The sequence below is a fragment of the Myotis brandtii genome, unplaced genomic scaffold (genome assembly GCF_000412655.1).
Source record: "Myotis brandtii unplaced genomic scaffold, ASM41265v1 scaffold132, whole genome shotgun sequence".
Taxonomy (NCBI): Eukaryota; Metazoa; Chordata; class Mammalia; order Chiroptera; family Vespertilionidae; genus Myotis; species Myotis brandtii.
In genome coordinates, this window is record NW_005354673.1 from 4,960,431 (window position 1) to 4,980,332 (window position 19,902).

Genomic DNA, 19,902 nt, shown 5'->3' on the forward strand with positions numbered 1-19,902 from the left:
TGCGAGTTTCAGCCCACGACCTCCTTGTTGTATTTCTTTCTTTTCTTTTCATCCTCCTAATTTCGACTCGGAGCCCCTGTAGTATAGTGGTCGGCAAACTCATTAGTCAACAGAGCCAAATATCAACAGTACTTCTTCAAAATAGACTTGCCCAGGCTGAAAACCAACTTCTGCGCATGGGCCACGAAGTTTCAATTGCACTGTACGTGCGCCCACACGTGGTATTTTGTGGAAGAGCCACACTCAAGGGGCCAAAAAGCCGCATGTGGCTCGCGAGCCGCAGTTTGCCGACCACGGCCCTGTACCATCAACTTCAGGGGAAGACTTTGAATAAGGATGGGAAAGGGGAAAACATGCTGTGGGAAGGGGGACATCCATCGTTTCAAGTCATGATTCTGCCACAGATGTGGAGAGGCCTGGGCATCACCCCCCACCTTGCAGCAGAGTGACACCCGCGGCTGGGGCTTGATTCCTGGGTGCCGTCCGGCACACCTCTGCTGCTCTGAAGTGCCAGCTCCTGGACACCCCCGACTTCCCCAGTTTCCCACCACTCGCTCAAAACAATTGCCAGATGAATGTGTCTGTTCACTCCACGGGTATTTATTGAGCTTCTACTATCTGCCAGGCACCATGCGGTGCTACAGGGATGTCAGAGACAGTCCCTGCTGTTCTTCATCCGCAAAGGTAACTGATGAGGTTAACCGAGACCCTTTAAGTTACCCGCCCCCCCACCTCCCCTGCTCAGAGTATGCTGTACTTGGCTATTTTGCTCAGCTCCTCATGTCTCCCCAGTTTCCCGAAAAACGTGGAGTGGGAGGTCCCTACAACCGGTTGCAGCTGTCTCACTTCGCAGGTGGAACCATGAGGCTCCGAGGCCAGGTGCCGGGTAGTGCCGGGCCTCACCGAGAAGCCAGGTCTCTCCGCCTCCCGGCCTGGCTTCCTACACGTGACCCCTCGGCGTGTGCTCCTGAAGGCCCCTGTCCGCATCTCCTGGGCGTCTGTTCCCTCTGCCATTGCTTCCCGCACCTTGAAATCTCTCCCCTCGACACAGTTCACAATTACTATGACCACACGACGTCTCTATGCATTGGCCTCCTCCCCACGGCTCTTTCCCTGCCGCCTAGCAACCCCACTGCATCCCCAATGTGTCTTCCTGGTTCCTAAAGAGGCCCTCAAGGACACGCTCCCTAAAACCAGAGGGCACTCCCCTGGGAAGGGTGCACCAGCAGCAGCCCAGAGACGCCGAGATCAAGCCAGACTTTATTGGCTCTCTCCCAGTCCTGGCCTCGGTGTTTGTCCACTGCAGTTTCAGCCAGCTCTCCTCCTCCTCGCCGCTGGCCGATTTGCCAGGACTTCTCTGTCACAGAAACTTCTTTCCAGGACAGACTTGTTGCTATGGCCTCGCCACTTCCAAGACACTGGTTTGAAAGGTAAGGGGATAATGTTGCGCCAATGCAGCCTCCTGGCTGATGGAGAGAACGTTTAGGCTCAGCTCCAAGCGAGACCACTGGGAACCCATCTCTCGGCCTGGCAGAGCACTGCACATGGGTGAGGTTGGTGTGGGCACGGGGGAGGAGCAGAGAGCTGGGTTCCGTTGTTGGCCAGGGTTTGGCAGTAGATTGAAGTTTAGAATGTGCACACCCTGCCCTGGCTGATGTGGTTAAGTGGTTAGAGCATTGGCCTGCACACCAAAGGCTCACAGGTTCGATTCCCGGTCAAGGGCATGTACCTGGGTTGCAAGTTCAATGCCTGGCCCCAGTCGGGGTGGTGCAGGAGGCTGGCAACCAATTGAGGTGTCTCTCTCACATTGATGTTTCTCTCTCTCTCTCTCTCTCTCCCTCCCTCCCTCCCTTCCACTTTCTCTAAAAACCAATGGAAAAATTATCTTCGGGTAAGGATGAACAATAACAGCAATAAAGAATGTGCACACCCTTTGGCCAGCAATCACACCAGGTCTGCACCACCGAGCGTGTGTCTGAGAACACACGTGTGCGAACACTGCATACAAAAGGACATTGGTGACAGTATCACCGTAGTCACAAAACAGAAAATAAATGCCATTGTCACTAGCACGGGGGTGCGTGGGAATTCAGGCACCTGTGCCTGTTTGGTGACTGGCAGAGGCTGGCACCTGGTCGGACTCACGGGTGTCGGTTATCGTTATTACTGTTGTCACAGCCCTTTCCTATCTCAAGGACTCCAGCCTGAGTCACAACCTGCATCACTCCCTAAGCCACAGCATGGGACGGCCGCAGTTCCCCTGCCCGGCTCACACTCCAGTGCGTGGACCTGATGTCCCTCTGCCCTCTCCTCTATGTCCGTGTGACACCCCCTCACCATGCCAGGGCCTAATCACTGTTCCCTTGTGTCACCTCCTATCTGCTGTGAGTGCTGTGTCCCCAGAATCAGGCTCGCAGCCTGCCGTGTGCAGTTGAGCCCGAAGCTTGGCCAAGGGAGCCAGCGGAAGATGAGAAGGAGGGTACCCAGGGGGCAGCCGTGGGAGGGGGCAAAGGCAGCCTGCTATGCAGGGGAGACCAGACCTAATGCCATGCAGACGGGGTGGCCCCTGGAGCTCAGGGGTGCCTCCTAGAGCAGCGGTCGCCAACCTTTCGGACCTCACGGACCACCAATGGTCTGCGGGCCACGGGCTGGAGACGGCCGTTCTAGAGAACCGAGGGCCCCCTGGGACAGAGGCTGGTTGGGGCCCGCCGCGGGCCTGTGCTGACCTGAAGTTCATGTTGCCATTCTTGTCATCCAGCCGCTTGATCAGCTCCCTGATTTGGAACCGGTTTAGGGGGATCTTGTTTTGCTGAGGAGGTGGGTGGAACATGTGAGGTTAATGGAGCGCTCAGCTTACCTGCTCTCCAGCCCCCTACATACATGCATGTGCACACACATGCACATGCACACGTGTGCAGGCACACACACACAGTGCCCAGGGGTACAGGGATAAGCGCACCTGTATCATGGCTTTCAAGAACTCGCTCACAGGCATCTTCATCATCCCAGTAGGGGTCAAGCTCTTGAAGAAGTCCAGGACCTTGATCTTGTTCTGGTCGGCATAGCTCTGAGGGAGGGAGACACCAGGAGCGGATGCTGGCCCCTGTAACATCTCTAACTACTCCCCCTCCCCACCCAGGCCCAGCAGGCCACGGGGGCGTGTGACGGGGCAGTCCCAGGAGCTCGAGTCTCCCACATGTGCGTCATGTAAGACCAAGAGAATTGTCTGCACAGGGCACCGAAGGAATGGGGCAGTGACTGTGTTCATGTGTGTTATTTAGTTCTGAAGTTGCCTCTGCTAAGACTCGTGTAGATGGTGCACTGTGGGCAGTGGGCGAGCTGGTGTTGGCTTAGCGTCCAGAAGCCAACCACAGCCACGCTGTGTGACGGGCAGGTCTGGTTCTCAGAATTCACTTAGTTCTCATCATTTCACACAGATGCTTACACTGTGTTAGAGTATTTTAAAAATAATGTTTCATTTAAAAAAATATTAGCCAATCACATTGTAAGGTGATTTTAGATTAGTAGAAAGAAGAAAATGAAAAATAAGCCATAAACCCAATCCCACTATCCAGAGGTAACATCTTGATGTGTATCCTTTCACCTGTCTGTCTGTCTGTCCGTCTGTCTATCTATCTATCTATCTATCTACCATCCACCCAGCCACCCATCGTTTTTCTACTGTACATACTGGTTTATGAAATGCACTGTGCCAATACACTGTGAACACCCTTTCAATATCATTAAAATATTCTTTTGGGGTCCTTGTTTAGTATCTTTGCTCACCTGAATCCTTGATCATCAAGGCCCTTCCCAACCCTATCTCTGCCAGGAAGCATCCTTTTCTGTTTGCCAACCCTACATGCCCTCTAACCTGGGCTCTGATTATCTTTGCTGCTTTGCCACTTATTTGTTATCTATAATAATAAAAGCGTAATAAGCTAATTAGACCAGACATCCTTCCGGACGTCCTTCCAGACGACCTTCCGGATGAAGCTGGGGGTGTGAGGGAAGCCGGGGTCCCAGGTGCCAGAGGGAAGCTGGTGCTAGCAGCCTGGGGAAGGAAGGCCTACTCTTGCACAAATTTCATGCATCGGGCCTCTAGTCTACCATCTGACCCTTTCTATTAGCAGTTACTGTGTCTGTCCCATTTTCCAAACCCGCTTGTTGGCCCCTGAGGGAAAGGACTGCATTTCACGCTGCGTGTGGGGCTTGGTCTTGCCTAGATTCCTTCTCTGTGCTGTTGGAAACAAGGGGCAGGCCCCCACTTTGCATCAGATGACGCCATTCCTGCCCACTGGACATCCTGCTTCCCTTGCAAAACAGGTTTCCCCTCGGTGCCACCCGCGGTCCTCTGACCTAGAAAGATACTTGATACCCCTTTGCCTTTTAGAACTTTGGGGTGACAGCCAGCGGTGGACAACCAGGCCTGGGGCTGGATGCTGCTCTGAGGGGGTCAGACCTGAGGAGCTCTAATACCCCCAATGGCTCTAATAGTCTAATACCCCCTAGTAGCTCTAGCAGGCTCTGATTTTTTATTTTCACTGTTACATCTGCCTCTTGTGATTGCCAGAGACGACCTAAGACTCAAGCCAGGTTACCACTAGATGTAAAGGCCTTGAGGGTCCCTCTTTAGCTGAAGCCACCACATGGCTGTCCTGACCACAGGGGTCTTGGCTTTCTTACCAGCTGTTGGAAAGAGCCCACATTTACTGGGTGCTTATTACATGCCAGGCATCGTTCTAAACACTTCACGCACATTCTAGAATTTAATCTTCACAGCATCCCTGCGAGGGTGTGTGCTTTCGTTGTGCCCATTTTACAGGTGAAGAGATTGAGGCACAGAAAGCTTCAGTGACCTGCCTTTGGCCCTACAACAGCCAGGGGAGGAGCCTGGCTGGTAGAAACCACCCTGTTCCACGCCCCTCCCACTTGAGCCAGTGCTCAGCTGTCCCCTCCTGCGGAGAGCTCCTGAAATCCACAGGGAATATTCCTCCTCTGAGGGTCCTTGTCAGAGAGGATTGTGCAGACGCCTTGGGGGCGGGGAGACTCTGCGTAGCTGACTGGGGCCAGAGGACAGCTCTCTGCAGGGGTCCCTGTGGGGCTGAGAGGAAAGCAGGGGCTCACCTGGATCAGTTTCATGGGGTTTGGATACTGGATGATGGATTTCTTGGCAGAGAGGCCTTGGATTGCCTTGTAGACCACGTCCAGCTGGGGGTGGACGGCATACACCCCATCTAAGAATTTCACAAATTGCTCGGACACCATCACATGCTGGGACAGGGAGAGAGGGGACCCATCGTGGGGAGGGGGCCACCATTGCGCCATCCTCCTGCCCAGACCAGTGTCCCACCCAAGCCAGCCAGAGGGCCGGCCGCGTCTCTTCCAGTTTGTCCCGCAATGCAGCTCCTAGAGGGGGTGGTTCACGTTGTTTAGAGCTTGTGGTTTAACTCGTGTGATTCCCGCGTGATGGATTGGATGTTCTGTCTGTGTGCTGGGGGCTCACCACGCCAGGTCATCTCAACACTCTCAGACAGCAAGCCTAACCGTCTGCGTGCGGCCACGAGATGCAGCGATGGGGCTGCAGACGGGTCCATCCTTGTGTCAGTGCTGGTCTTCAGAGCAGATGCCCTGGAAGAGGACCCCTCACGCCCACCACCTGGGCCCAGCTCAGCCCACACTGGGAACTCCCCGAAGGAAGTCCCCGAGACCCAGGGGTTACAGGCCGCAGGAGGAGGTGTGTTCCGTGAAATGGCGTTGGAGCAAACCTGGCCTCCCTCGGGGAGATTAACCTGCTTCATTCCTCAGGTTTGGTTCTAGTATCTCCTGCCTTTCAAAGACTTAAATCCATGCTTAAGGGCTGAAGACTTACTCTTTTTGTAGGTATTCTAGAGAAAGGTCTAGAAGCATCTACAGTGAAGGAATTCCAACACCACAGAGTTATGGCAGCATAGGTGACGACAGGGAAGAGAAAGGCTAATTCAGACCTACTGGTCTGGTAGGATTGTGGGGTTTTGTTTGTTTGTTTTTGTTTTGTTTTTTTAGTAAAGCAAGCTAGAATTTATTGACCACAGCACCCCCCCCCCCAAAAAAAACAACAACAACAAAAACTCCCCCCAAAACCACTTAGGACAGTGAAACAAAGAAGGGCCTGGAAGAAGCTACAGGAGGGCCTAGGCTGGCTGCTTCGGCTCACCGGGAAGTCAGAGAAAAGGGGGCCTTGGAGACAAGTTCGGGGGGGTGAGCCTGGATGAGCTGCCGCTGCCCATTGCTGCCCTGGTTGCAAGTCTCATGGGGTTCCTTGAGGTCCCTGGGGTTTAGGAGATGCGTGTCTGGGGGGGGGGAGGGAGAGAGGGAAGGGAATGGCACAGGTGTGCTCCCTCCTGGGAGGCTTGTTTAGTGGCAAAGTGATCCGAGTTCATGGGCTATATGTCGTCTGGAGCCGAAACAGCACCATGTCTGACATTCCCTCAGACACACCAAGGCCGGGCCTGGCTCCACCCCCTCCAACCAGCTCTGTGGGAGGGAAAACCAAATATCCACAAAATCTCGACCCGTGGCTGGGACTCAGAGGCAGGGCGGAGTGGGTGCAAGGTCAGAGCTGTGGGGTGAGGGTGGAGAGCGGGCCTCCGAGGAGAAAGGGGTGAGGGAACAGAGCACAGGAGCCTGGGGCAGGAGGCAGGGGTGAGGAAAAGAGAAAGAAAGTAGAGATGTGTTTATAGTGTTTCATAATCTGTGGCAAACATAAACTTATTATTCAGTTCCAAGGAACTTGGGTTTAAATATTCAAAATGTCATCACGGCTATCATTGCAAGGCGTCAATGGCTTAGCAAAACTTATTTGTGTGGCATTAAAAAATGTCCCTCTGTGCCTTTTTAGAACTCTAGAGTAGGAGGCAGAAGCCCTGGTTTTCCTCCCTGCTGTGATTCTCACTTGCTGTGCGGTCCTAGGCAAGTGACCCAGCCTCTCTGTTTTAGTTTAATTATATGCAAAATGGGAAAACGAGGGAAAGTTCTTGTTATGGGTTGAATTATATACACACACACACACACACACACACACACACACACACACACACATATTAACCCTCGGTATCTGCGCATGTGACTGTATTTAGAAATAGGGTCTTTGAGTTAAGATGAGGTCCTTAGGGTGGACCTACTCTGATATTGCCAACAACCAGTGGGTGTTCGGAGAGGGGCACAGAACAGATTCTCCCTCTAACCCTCAGGTGGCGCCAACCCTGCCTTCTAGCTCCCACAATTGTGAGACAATAGATTTCTATTGTTTAACCACCCAGCTCACAGACCTTTGCTACAGCAGCTCTGGGACCCGCCTCCCGGATTAGGATCCAATGAGCCGGCAGGTATAACATCACTTTGGGAGGAAAAAGAGTATAAAGTGATAGACGAGTGCAGGACACGGTTATTCTCAGCTATCACCTCTAGGATGATTCAGGCGGGAGAACCTGACAGGGTGAAGTCACTTCCTCAGGCTTTCCCTGCCCATCAAGGGATTGTTTAACTTTAGCCTCAAACACTGCTCTGAGCAGAGTAGGCTACGTTATGAAATGAAAATGCAAGTCTGTCCACGTTCTATGACTCAGATGTTAAAAGCCCTGTGATTCTGGAGCCTTTCTGGGATTCGGGGCCATCCAGCAGCACGGCTGGCAGACGCTCTGCCCTGGGTCCTCCTGCCCTTTCCCGCCGTCTCTGCACCTGAGCTCGGCCTGCTCTCAGGTGCGCAGGGCCCTGGTCCAGGGCCGGGTAGATGATTTCTCACTCTCGGCCACTGACAGCTGCTCTATTGAAAGGACCGCTGGAGGGGGCAGAGTTGCGCCCCAAAAGGAGTGACCTTTTCAGGGAGCTTTTGTGTGAAGGCCTCTGAGGGGCGTGGCTATTGGCACCTGCTGACACGGGTGCAAGCGACTACCATCTGATTACTCACGGAAATGTCAAGGTTTTCCATCTTGGATCTGGGGTTCTTCTTGATGGACATGATAAGTGACACAGCTCCATCCATGTTCATAGGGTTCAGGAAAAGCTGTGGGAAGGGGGGCGACACAGGAAGAGGCCGAGGTGAGGACAGGAGAGGCTGGCTCAGGGCCCGACTCCCATTTCTTTCCATCAAATCAGTCTCTGTTCCACCCAGACGTCTCTGTAAGCACCTTCTCCCTGCCTGTCTTTTTGTCCGATCTTCCACCCACCCACCCACCTGGGGAATTGCTGCTCGAGCTACGCTCTGAGGCAGGAAGCAGTGAAGGCCAGGGGAGGACATCAGCCGGGGAGAGTCCTGCAGGCCCAGCACGGGCGTGAGCAAGGCCCTGGCAGGACCACGGAGATGAAAGGAGACCCCGAGGCCTTGGGAAAGCATGGGGTGAACTGAGGTTGGAGAAGCACACAGGGCCGAGAGACCTGGATTTGCGTAGCAGGTGGCCACAGAGGGGGGTCTAAGCCGCAGGGGAGTAGGTGTGTGTGTGGGGGGAGGGGGTGGGATCATTTATGCTCCAGAGCCTGCAGGAGACCCACATGGGAGGAAGGGAGACCAGTTAGGGGATGACTCCTGTACGCGCACCAGCTGAGAGCAGCGGGGGATCCTGGGTTTGTAGCAGCGAGGCAGCCGAGAATATACGCACATGTGAGGCACCAGGCACATTTCACAGTGATTCTCCTTGGCAATATCCAGCCCCATCACCCTGCTGCACCCATCCCCACACATGACACACGCACACCTACACACGATGCACTGATACATACCTGGATGCGCACCCATGGACGCACACACACAGACGCACACGCAAAACGGCCCGTTCCCAGCCAGGTAAAGGCTCTACCTTCAGAGTTCGGAGGCACTCGTTGAACTCCAGTCCTTTGCTGAGTTTGATGATCCCTTCGTTGCCGATGTCATTGTTGCTGACATCTAGGTAGGCCAGGGAGCTGTTGGATTTGAGGGCCTCCCCTAGGGCCGCAGCCCCCTCGTTCCCAAAGCCATTCATGGAGATATCTAGTGTCTTCAGGGTCACGTTGGACTCCAGGGAGGGGGAGAAGAGCACCGGTATCAAGGGGCATCTATCCCGGGTCGGCATCCAGGCTGGGGACCCAGTGGTCCCTGGAGAGCGGTCTCGGCCAGCTCTCCCCCGACCTCCCAGCTGCACTCAGTCTCAAGAATACATTCCTGTTGGGTTCTGGTCATTCCCTACTCCATCATTAAACTGCTCCCTTGAAGTACTCCCAAAGATGCCACCTGGGCCCTAGCAGGGTGAATTCTCCTGGACAGGATTTATGCTAAAGAATAACGTGCATCCAGGAATTGTGGGAGGGAGGCCAACAATGGGAAGAGCTCAGTATATCCGCATCAGCGGCGACCATGAGGAAGAGTTCAAGATGGCAGGGCGGGGCGGGACCTCCCTCGCACCCCCACGCTCCCACCTTCACCCCCTCACTCTTCACCCCTCAACCCCCGCTCAGCACACCACTCCCAGGGAGACCTTACCCGGAGACCGTTGCTCAAGGACACAGCTGCCCGTGAGCTTAAGTGATTCCAGCTCAGGTCCAGTGTCTGGAGCCCTACGTTGAGGGCTGGAGAGGGGGTGGGGGATCAACTTAGCATCCCCTGCATTTCAGGGACCCCACTCTCAGGGTTGGCAGAGAGCGATGCCATTGGGAATAAGGAGAGCTCAGCGCTCATAAAAAGTAAAACGCAGAAGTAACATTTGTTCAGTGATTCATTTAGACACAAAATCGTGAGATGATTTCCAGTGCTGCCAACAATGAAGTAAAATAACCCTACTCAGGTATTGCAGGTGGCAAGCAAGTCAACACCATCTATTTGGCAAATATCATCTGGTCCCAAGTATTTTCCTATAAACATGTGTGCACCCTGTCACACAGTGGAATCACCTCTGCGACTCCTCCCAAGGAGACAGGCTGTGAGAAGGGCGACATGCTTGTAGCTGTTTGCCATGGCATCACTTTTACAAGTAAGGCTCGTGACTCACAGGGGACAGGTCAAGTGCAGCATAAATATCCACCTGGTGGGATGGTGTGCATTAAAGTAGAGGGAGACAGCCTGGAAAACAGGAGTCGTGTTCACAGAGGGAGGTTGTGATTGCATGGAGCACTACATCCTGCGATGTCGTTCACATGGAGACCTGCAGGGGGCAGTGGTGGACCCAGACTTTCTATTTCATTCCGCTTTAGGGACACAACCCATTGGAAGTAGCGAGGCATCAAGCTTGTCTACATGCCAGGTTTGCATGGAACTTGCACTATTTTTTTTTTAACTTAGAGATTATTTTGTTTAAATGCTATAGGGTGTCCCAAAATTCACGCAAGATTTGAATTTTGTGTGAGTATTAACAACAACAACAAAGAATAAAAGCCTAATTTTACTTGGTTTATTGAATCAGATTCTAATATCTGTTGTCCTTTGATTTCAATCCCTTCAATTTGATAAGCATTTCCAAGAACCAATTATGGCCCAGGAGCAGGGACAATGAAGACCAATGAAGACCACGGCTTTGCGTATGTGCCAGCAAAGCCGTGGAGGCCATTTACCTGATGTGCTATTCCATACATAACCCTATACTGTATACTTTATGAATCAATAAAAAATTTACAATTTTTAATTATAAACCTGTGTTTTCTATCAAAATTACTTCTTGTGTGAATTTTGGGACACCCTATCCATGGGGTTGGGAAAACATCCTATTTAAACACCTGATCATTGTTAGTTTTGTTTGGGACAAGGTGAGATAGAGGCGAGTGTAGATAGAGTTGAGTACATGGGAATCACTCTGAGTCCTGGGTCACTCCCTTGTCCCATGGTTTTAAATACATCTACATGCCTTTGGATCCCAAAGGTATTTGTCCAGCCCCAGCCAAGCTCTAAACTCACATAGCAAACTGCCTACCTGATGTTTCCATTACAAACATTACGTGGCCTGAATGGAAATCTTGCCTCCTAACTCCTGCTCTTCTATCCCTGTGACTCCCTGAGTTTTCCCCATTTGGGTAAATGACACTCATTCAAACCAGTATCTGAAACAAAATAAGCACGAGTCTATCTTTTTCTTTCCCTCATTCTTCAGGTCAACAAGTCCTTTTGGCTTTGCTGCCAAAATATACTCTGACTCCGTCCTCTCTCCATCGCCTGCTCCCTTAGCCCACGCATCATCCTCGGGCCTACTCGTTGGCCTCCCTCCTCCCATTCTTGTTCTCCTCAGTTGCCTTCAACAGAAGTTCTAAAACTGCAAATCAAACCACATCATTCCCCACGTTCACATCCTTCACCGACCTCTCATCACAGGAGAATAAAATCCAGACTTCGTGCATGTCCAAGTCCCACAAAACCGACACAAGTGGCTGCTGGCCACCTCGATGACCTCTTGTCCTTCCATTCTCCTCCACTGTCCACTCTGCTCCAGCCACCCTGTCCCCCTCCCCCACATGTTCCTCGAATGTGCCACGCTCTGTTCTTTCTGCCTGGAATGCTGAGCTTCTAGAACCTAGCACGGCTGTTTCTTATTTATCATATTTAGGCTTCAACAGAAAGCCACCTTCCCTGTGGGCCTTTCTCTCATCACCGCACCTAAATTAGCACCCTCCATCCCCACACTAAGTGCCCTCCCCCTGTCTACTCCTTTCCCCAGGGATGAACATTTAGGAGCTATTATTTTTTTTCTTTTATAACAAGTTTGCAATGAAACTCCTTAGACGTGTGTGTGTGTGTGTGTGTGTGTGTGTGTGGTGTGTGTGTGTGTGAGAGAGAGAGAGAGAGAGAGAGAGCGCTCTGAGACATGGAGAAGTGAATTGCTGCATCCTAGAATATACACATTTTCAATTTTACTAAATACTGTCAAATTGCTCTCCAAAGTGCCTTTACCTGGCAGCTTCTGAGGGTTATTTATCCCTGTGTTCACTGCACTGTGAATTCTCTGACTTGAACATTTTGCAGCTTTGATAGATGACAAGGGGGAATCTTTTTGTTGTTCTATTAATGGCATTTCTCTAATTACCAAAGAGGTTGGGCATTTGGCTTTGATTTTTCATTGTCCATATGCCTTGACCACTGTTTATTTTTAAATTTCTATTTTTATTGATTTCAGAGAGGAAGGGAGAGGGAGAGAGAAACATCAATGATGAGAGAGAATCATTGATCAGCTGCCTCCTGCACGCCCTCTATTGGCGATTGAGCCTGCAACCCAGGCATGTGCCCTGACCGGGAATGGAACCGTGACCTCCTGGTTCATAGATTGACACTCAACCACTGAGCCACACTGGCCGGGCCTGACACTGTTTTTTTGGAATGTTTATCATCGTCCAATTTACCTGTAGGATCTTTTATCAACATTTTGAACACTAACCTTTAATATTCTATAAATGCTGCAAATATCTACTTCTGACTATTACTTGTCTTTTAACATTGCCCACAATGTCTTTGATCATCCCCCGTTTTAAACCTATTGTCAAATATACAGATAATTTTTGTTATGGTTTATACTCACTGTGCCTATGTAACAGGTGTTAACTTCTCTGAGATCAGCAAACTCTTTCTCTAGATTAGTGGTTCTCAACCTTCTGGCCTTTTAAATACAGTTCCTCATGTTGTGACCCAACCATAAAATTATTTTCGTTGCTACTTCATAACTGTAATGTTGCTACTGTTATGAATCATCATGTAAATATCTGATATGCAGGATGGTCTTAGGCGACCCCTGTGAAAGGGTCGTTCGACCGCCAAAGGGGTCGCAACCCACAGGTTGAGAAACGCTGCTCTAGATGTTCTCCTAATCATTTTAAAGTTTTACTTCCCACATTTACAATGTATTTTGGGTGTGGTCTCTTCTACAATGAGAACACTCAATAGCAACAACAACAGGAGATGCAGCTCTGACGAGATTGTTTGCCAGGTCCCTCTCCTTTGCCAGCCCCTCCCTCCGTGGGGACTCACCCAGCATGCTTCCCAGGAACTCCCCGTCCTTGTCACAGAATTCGTTGTGGCTGAGATCCATTTCCTTAATTCTGTAATTGGCCTGGGGAAAAAGCAGTGGACAGAGAGGTACTGTGGGTCTTCCATGGGACTGCAAATGCCTCCCGTATCCTAGGTCAGTGGGATGGGGGCTCCCACATACCCACAACGAGGGGGACTAGGGTTCTTACACTGAAGACAATTTCGTGTTCATCTTTTCGTTTGACTGTTGATGACACCTGGGCGAGTTTATTGCCACCCAAAAACAGTCCTACCACCTGCTGTGGCTTTGGCCAGGATGGGCAGAGTCCAAACATTCCCCAGCGCCCAATACCATGCATTTCCCTAGACCCAGAGGCTCCCCAGCGTCCCCAGGTCTCCAGGGACATCTCCCACCTAGCTCAGCGGTACCCACCCCCTGCTTCTTACCGACAGGGCCTGGCAGAGCAGCTCTGCAGATTGGTCCTTGAACTTATTTCCTGTCAGGAAGGAGGGTATTATCAGTGCTCTCCAGGCAGGGCTCCCTTGCCCTCCCACAGCCCAGCTCTTCCAGTCTCTTCCCCTCGGAACAATCAGATGTAGAAAAAGTGGCAAGTACTCAAAGCAAAAATATGGACACAGAAGAAAACAGGAGGAAAAGGGCAACTATTTACCACCCCCTTTGACATTCTCTTCTTGCTCTGCTGTGGCTGTCAGGGGAGTTCCAGGAGCAGGAACACTATACCCTGTGCATTGCTGGCAGCATCAACCCCTAGCCTAGTGCCTAAAGTCTGTAACAGTATAAAACATGCTACTATAGCCCAGCCGGCATGGCTCAGTGGTTGAACATTGACCTGTGAACCAAGAGGTCACATGCCCAGGTTGCGGGCTGGATCCCCAGTGTGGGGCGTGCAGGAGGCAGCCGATCAATGATTCTCTCTCATCATTGATGTTTCTATCTCTCTCTCCCTCTCCCTTCCTCTTTGAAATCAATAAAAAATGCTAATATAGTCTAAGCAGCAGAGACATGCCGGAAGGGGACGAGTGGGGCACTTGCCTTTGTGTGCAAAATCTAAAGGGCACTGAAAGGCTCAGTAATCTCAATGAATAATATTTTAACATTTAAAAAAGTCCAAAACCAATGCAGAAGCATCCTATATTATAAAAGGGTAATATGCAAATGGACCGAACGGCGGAACAACGGTCACTATGGCGAGCACAGACCACCAGGGGGCAGATACTCAATGCCGGAGCTGCCCCCAGCCCGCAGGCCCCGATTGCCTGATCAGGGCCTGCCAGCCAACCTCTCAGTCCCTTCCCCCCAGCCGGCAGGCTCCGATTGCCTGATGGTGGATGGAGAACTGGGGGTGGGTGGCAGTGGGGGGGGGGGGGCCGACTGCCGGCAGCCAGGGAAGATGGCCCTGATCTCAGGCCAGGCCTAGGGACCATACCTGCGCACAAATTTTGTGCGCCGGGCCTCTAGTCTATGATAAACAAAATTTGTAAATGTTAAATAAGGCAGGACCTGACCCTGCACTTGTATAGCCAAGCCTCACTCATCTTGCCTCACTCTGTCCCTTTTTTTATTCTATTATTTTATTTTATAAGACTCCATTGACTTTATTATTTTTGTAATATAATTCTTTAGAGTTGAAAGTATTACATATGTCTCCTTTTTCCCCCCATTCACCTCCCCACAGCCTGCCTCTGCCCCAGGACCTCACCGCCCCCTTGTCTGTGTCCATGGGTCATGCATTTATGCATACAAGGTCCTTGGTTGATTACCTCCCATCCTCCCCACCCTTCCCTCCGAGATTGTTCCTTTTGTACTGTGTTTCTTTATTTAAAGGGTTGATATTTTAGTTCATCCCAGATTATTTTTGTATTGACTTTGACTTTAAAAAATATTGCATCAAGATATTATTGACTTCGTTGCTGAGCTTTTTGATGCCCCTTAAATTGTGTGACTGAGGCAAATGCCTCCCTTACCTTGCTCTAGCCCCTGCCCTGCTAAGCAGTCTAAAAGATTTCTGGGGAATAAATGGCTTATCCCCAAATTTCTTCTTTGAACTTTGTATCTCTAGCACCCAAACTGTGCCTGGCACATAAATGCTTCCTGACCGACTGACTTTATGAATGCACAAATGAATATACCCACTGAAATACAAATATTTCTTTGGCTGTGCAATAAAATGACATAACAAGCTAGTCAATGTATAAAATCAGGTAATTTTATAACTCAGCAATTCAAGGAACACATCAGCTATAATTTGTTCAAATATTGTTGCTCACCTGTTCTTCTGGAACTCTGATTAGCTATTATAGTGAGTCTATTCTTCCTTTTATATTCTTTTATCTTTCATATTCTCTATCTCTTTATCTTCTATACTGCAATGATAAGTAAAATATCCTTTTATCTGTCTTCCAGGTCACTAATTTTATTCACCTATAGCTACTTTGCTGTTGAATTTATCCATTGAGTCTTTAATTTCAATAACTCTTATTTCTAGAAGTTCTATTTTGGGGGAGATCTTTTTAAAAAAAGAGTGAGCCCTAGCCGGTTTGGCTCGGTGGATAGAGAGTCGGCCTTCGGACTGAAGGGTCCCAGGTTCAATTCCAGTCAGGGGCATGTACCTTGGTTGTGGGCACATCCCCAGTAGGGGGTATGCAGGAGGCAGCTTATTGATGTTTCTCTCTCATTGATGTTTCTAACTCTCTATCTCTCTCCCTTCCTCTCTGTAAAAAAATCAATAAAATATATATTTTAAAAAAATACAGTGATTTGTTCTTGCATTTTTTGGGTTTTCTTAATCATAATAAACACCAGAGGCCTGGTGCACAAAATTCTTGCATGGGGGTTGGGGGGAGGAGCTTCAGCCCGGCCTGCAACGACAGCAGAGTCCCTTGCCCTGGCCTCTGGCCTGAGGCTCCTCCCCTCCCTCTGCGGGGCCAGGGCGCAGACATTGGGCTTGTGTTGCCAGGGTGACGCCGCCAGCGTCCTGCCCCGGCCACTATGGGCGTTGCCATCTTTGTTGCTGAGTGATGGTTAATTTGCATATTACTCTTTTATTAGATAGGATAGTTTATATTTGGGTGCAAGATATCTGCTTGCAGTTTCACTTAATAATGCTGCTATCATTTTAGAGGATAAATCATATGGTAACTCAATGTATAGTGTATATCTGATAATTATATTTCTCAAGTTCTTGAGAGTCCGATGCTGCCACTTGGTAACTCTCATGGTGTTTTGTTTCCTTGTTTTGCAATTTGGGATGTGAACGCTTCTTTGGGAAAGCCTTATCTGTGGGAATGTCAGGCGGCAAGGAGTATGGGTCAAGAGGTTGCTCTTCCAAAGAGGTTTTATGTTTGTTTCTGTTGCATGCTTCAGGGTATTACCAGCAGAGGATCACTTTGTATGTTAATTTCTTGCCTTAGGGCTTCCAGGACCCTGCAAGTGGTATAAATTCAAACCACAAATCTGAGGGCAGTTCTGTAAATCCTAGAATTCTCAATTGGCTTTTTGTTTTCTGTGAGACAGATGCTAAACTAATTAAAAACAGGGGGTCAGGTAGTAACAAATGCCATTAAGGAAAACCAAGCAGGGAAACGGATAGAAAGTAATGGGAAGGGAGAGGGGCTGCTTTGAGGCAAGGCATCAGAGTCATCCCCCAAGGAGATGACAGCTGAGCGGATGTGAATGAAGCGCGAGTCATGGAGAGATGTCTGGGGGAAGAGACTTTAAAGCAGAGGAAGGAATGTTGCAAAGTGAATCAGAAGTATAGGGTCCAGGAGAGCCAGGAAGCCAGTGTGGCCATGGATAGGGGGCAAGGGTGGCTGGAGGGGTTTGGCAGGGTGTAGATACAGCGTTCTGGTCTCTACAATCAGAAGGGCCAGGTCCAGTTCAGCTCAACTTTGATTCCCTCTGCCTTTCACCTTCTTCCTTTCTCCTTTCCTTCCCCAATGTCCTCCCCTTCTCCCCCCTTCCTTTTCCCTGGGCACACCTGCTAGCTGAAGGCTCACGAGTGAAGAGGAATTTTTCTGGAGAAACTCTGAGATGACTTTGGCCCCCTCAAAACCAAGAGCATTGTCGGAAATATTCTAAAACACAAGAAAACAGCTGTGTATGTACAAACCCCAATAAAGGGCCCTCATTAACAAATGATGTCCGAGTGGGGCTGACCAGAGACCTATACGCTAAGGGAGTAGTTTCTCAGTGGGGAGAGGGGTCTGGGGTGAAAGGATGGGAAGGATCAGTGAGGTCCCGAGGAGAGAAGAACAATAGGAGGCCGGCTTTTCTGTTGCCTCGCTGTGAGGCCCTCGGGCTGGTCTTAGTTTGCTCTGAACTTAGCTTCAATCATGCCCCACCTCCCCAGCTGAGCTCTAGTACTTTAGATAGCACATGGCAACTTTTTTGAAACCCAAGTCAGCTATATTTGAAGAGTTTGGCATAAAATAATTGAAAAAAAAATGAGATTAGAGTAAATAATCACTTGCCAATTCATTCACTGATTCATGCAGCATGAATCGCTGTACTGGGAAGAGGTGGGGAGATAAATGGATATAGTCCTTGCCCTAGCTGGTTTGGCTAAATGGATAGAGCATCGGCCTGTGGACCAGAAGGTCCAGGGTTTGATTCGGTCAAGGGCACATGCATGGGTTGCGGGCTTGATCCTCAGCAGGGGGTGTGCAGGAGGCAGCCAATCAATGATTTTCTCTCATCATTGATGTTTCTATCTAACTCTCCCTCTCTCTCTCTGAAGTCAATAAAAATTTAAACAAAATATGGACATAGTCCTTTCAGGTTAGTGGGAGGGATTTTATATACCTTAGCCATTATTATTTTAATTTTTGCATCTTTTTATTGTGGTAAAATAGATATAACACAATGTTCGGCATCATAACCATTTTTCGGTGTACAGTTCAGTGGTCTTTAGTATATTCATATTGTTGTGTGACCATCACCATCATCTATCTCCAGGCACATTGTATTTTATGAAATTATTTCATGTCTTTTTTTAAAAATTTTACTGTAAGGCAACTACACAGAAGTGAGTTCATCTATTTAGGGGTTTATGAGGTCCAAATAGAAATGGTTTTTTAGAGTTTCCTACAGCCACCAGGAGCACAGGCCCCCCCTGGCCAGCCTCTGAGGTGTGACCCTCCTCTGAGAAGTCACTTCTACAGGAGAGGGGCCCCCCAGACGCATTGCAGAAAGCCTGGAGGCTGGCCTGGGCTCGGGCAGGGGCCTCGGCTTGTCTCCAGGGGGCTCTGGGACCCAGGGTGTGGTGGTGGGAACCAGTAGGGCAGGCACAGTACCAGCTCCTGGAGGTAGTAGTTCTCTTGTAGCATCTCCACCAGGCTCAGGATGCCGTCCTCCATGATACTGTTGTCTGCCAGCTCCAGGGTGATCAGAGTCGTGTTGGACTTCAGCCACGAGGGGTGGGGGGGAAAGACAGAGGTGGTTGGTGACATAGGCAGGTCCCTGACTTTGCCCAGAACCTCCCAGCCATGCCAAAGGGTATGGAGATGCAGGCCAGCGGTTTTGGAGGAGTAGACAGGAACCGGAGAATGGTGCAGATGAGCTGTCCCACCGAGGCTGGGACAGTACAGATGGGCAAAGTGGGTTTACAGTTGTGAGCACTCGAAACAGTTTGTTCTTGTTATTTATTAATGATCGGGTCATTTATTTCTATTACAACTGTCAACCTACTTTTGTCCACCCCTGCATGCTGATATTTCATAATTACCTCTTAGATGCATATGTTCTAGGGCAATATGCTGATCCTGGGCCCCTTGACCCAAAGGGGCTCTACGGGGGAATTTGCAAGAGGAACATGAAAACAAAGCCCTGGAAAGTAAGAGTCCAAGGATGAGCAGAACCCATTTTAATTATTTACTTAGCCTCGAGGAGAGAGGCCAGTGGCTTACCCCAAGATGAAGGAGAACTTGATACATATAATACAAATATTTTAGCACAAGGCCTGAAGCAGGAAGCATTGCAGTGCCTGCTGCCTTGGGAAGCCTTTCTCGCAGGGTAGGCTCCGGGCACAGCTGGTACCCTCTTTTAGTTAGGACCCTGCCTCGGGCTATTTGGAAGGAGTTGGACTTAAATAAATATCTAGATCCAAGCTAGTCTGCATCCCCACAGGGAGGAAATGACTGGCATTGAAGCCTGAGGGATGGGGTTAGCGCTGACCGGCACTGTATTCCTCCCTTCCCCACGTGTGGCCGGTGCAGAAAAGCACAGAGAGCAGACACATCCCTGGATGTGAGCATGTTCAAAGCAGGCCAGGCAGTGAGAGAAGCAGCAGGCGGCAAGGAGCTCTAGCTTCAGCCAAAGGGAGAAGGTGCTGGAGTGAGGGACGGTCTAGCACATTGTTACAAGGAGGGACAGTCCACGCAGGGCCTTCCTGCGATGTCTGTGGTCCCAGCTCTCTGGGAGGGGAAGAATTCCTTCGTGCTCAAGGTCAAGGGAGATGGCTCAGGTGGCTGCCCAGTCTAGGTATCGTCTAGCAGTATCCAGAAACAGGTTAAAGGACTGCTTCCAGAGTCACCCTGGGACTAGCACAGCGTGTGCTACAGCTGGCAGCCGGATCCCAAGTCCATCTACATTCATAACACCCTCTGTGCTGAGTGCTGGGGGAACAAGACAAGCAGAGAACATCGCTGCTCTCCAGGCACCGAGTGCAAGGGCATAGGGCCAGGCGGTTGGGGAATAGAAGTGAAGCAGCGTGAAATAGGACCCTTCCTAGCGGGATGCCTTTGATCTACACCAGGCAAATCCAACACGTGAAAAGTTAAACAGCACAAAAGATAAATAAAACTTGAGTCCACCAGAATGTCACAGTAATTGTCAAGTGAGTGATACAGAGAATCAAGGAAGACAAAACTCCCTCCAAACAGGAACTACTGTCACTGAGAAACACATGGCCCGAGTCCCGAGAGGATTTCAT

The 19,902-nt window shown here is 50.1% G+C and overlaps 1 protein-coding gene across 4 annotated transcripts in view; it reads right to left on the minus strand.

Annotated features, from left to right (window-relative positions):
• Positions 1 to 286: 286 nt before the first annotated feature.
• The window catches only part of LRRC74A (leucine rich repeat containing 74A), a 25,222-nt gene continuing 5,606 nt past the window's right edge, over positions 287 to 19,902 (minus strand). For 2 of the 4 annotated variants that reach the window (XM_005860175.2, XM_014534724.1), the window contains 11 exons: positions 18,266 to 18,373; positions 16,951 to 17,047; positions 13,400 to 13,449; positions 12,953 to 13,034; positions 9,494 to 9,579; positions 8,835 to 9,029; positions 7,949 to 8,044; positions 5,128 to 5,274; positions 2,960 to 3,067; positions 2,727 to 2,809; positions 287 to 1,418 (listed from right to left, as the gene is read on the minus strand). In XM_005860175.2, the coding sequence (XP_005860237.1) occupies positions 1,394 to 1,418; positions 2,727 to 2,809; positions 2,960 to 3,067; positions 5,128 to 5,274; positions 7,949 to 8,044; positions 8,835 to 9,029; positions 9,494 to 9,579; positions 12,953 to 13,034; positions 13,400 to 13,449; positions 16,951 to 17,047; positions 18,266 to 18,373 (1,077 nt within the window). In that variant the 3' untranslated portion in view covers positions 287 to 1,393. The remainder of the gene's footprint in view (positions 1,419 to 2,726; positions 2,810 to 2,959; positions 3,068 to 5,127; positions 5,275 to 7,948; positions 8,045 to 8,834; positions 9,030 to 9,493; positions 9,580 to 12,952; positions 13,035 to 13,399; positions 13,450 to 16,950; positions 17,048 to 18,265; positions 18,374 to 19,902) is intronic. The other 2 variants (XM_014534726.1, XM_014534725.1) reach the window with 2 other exon arrangements.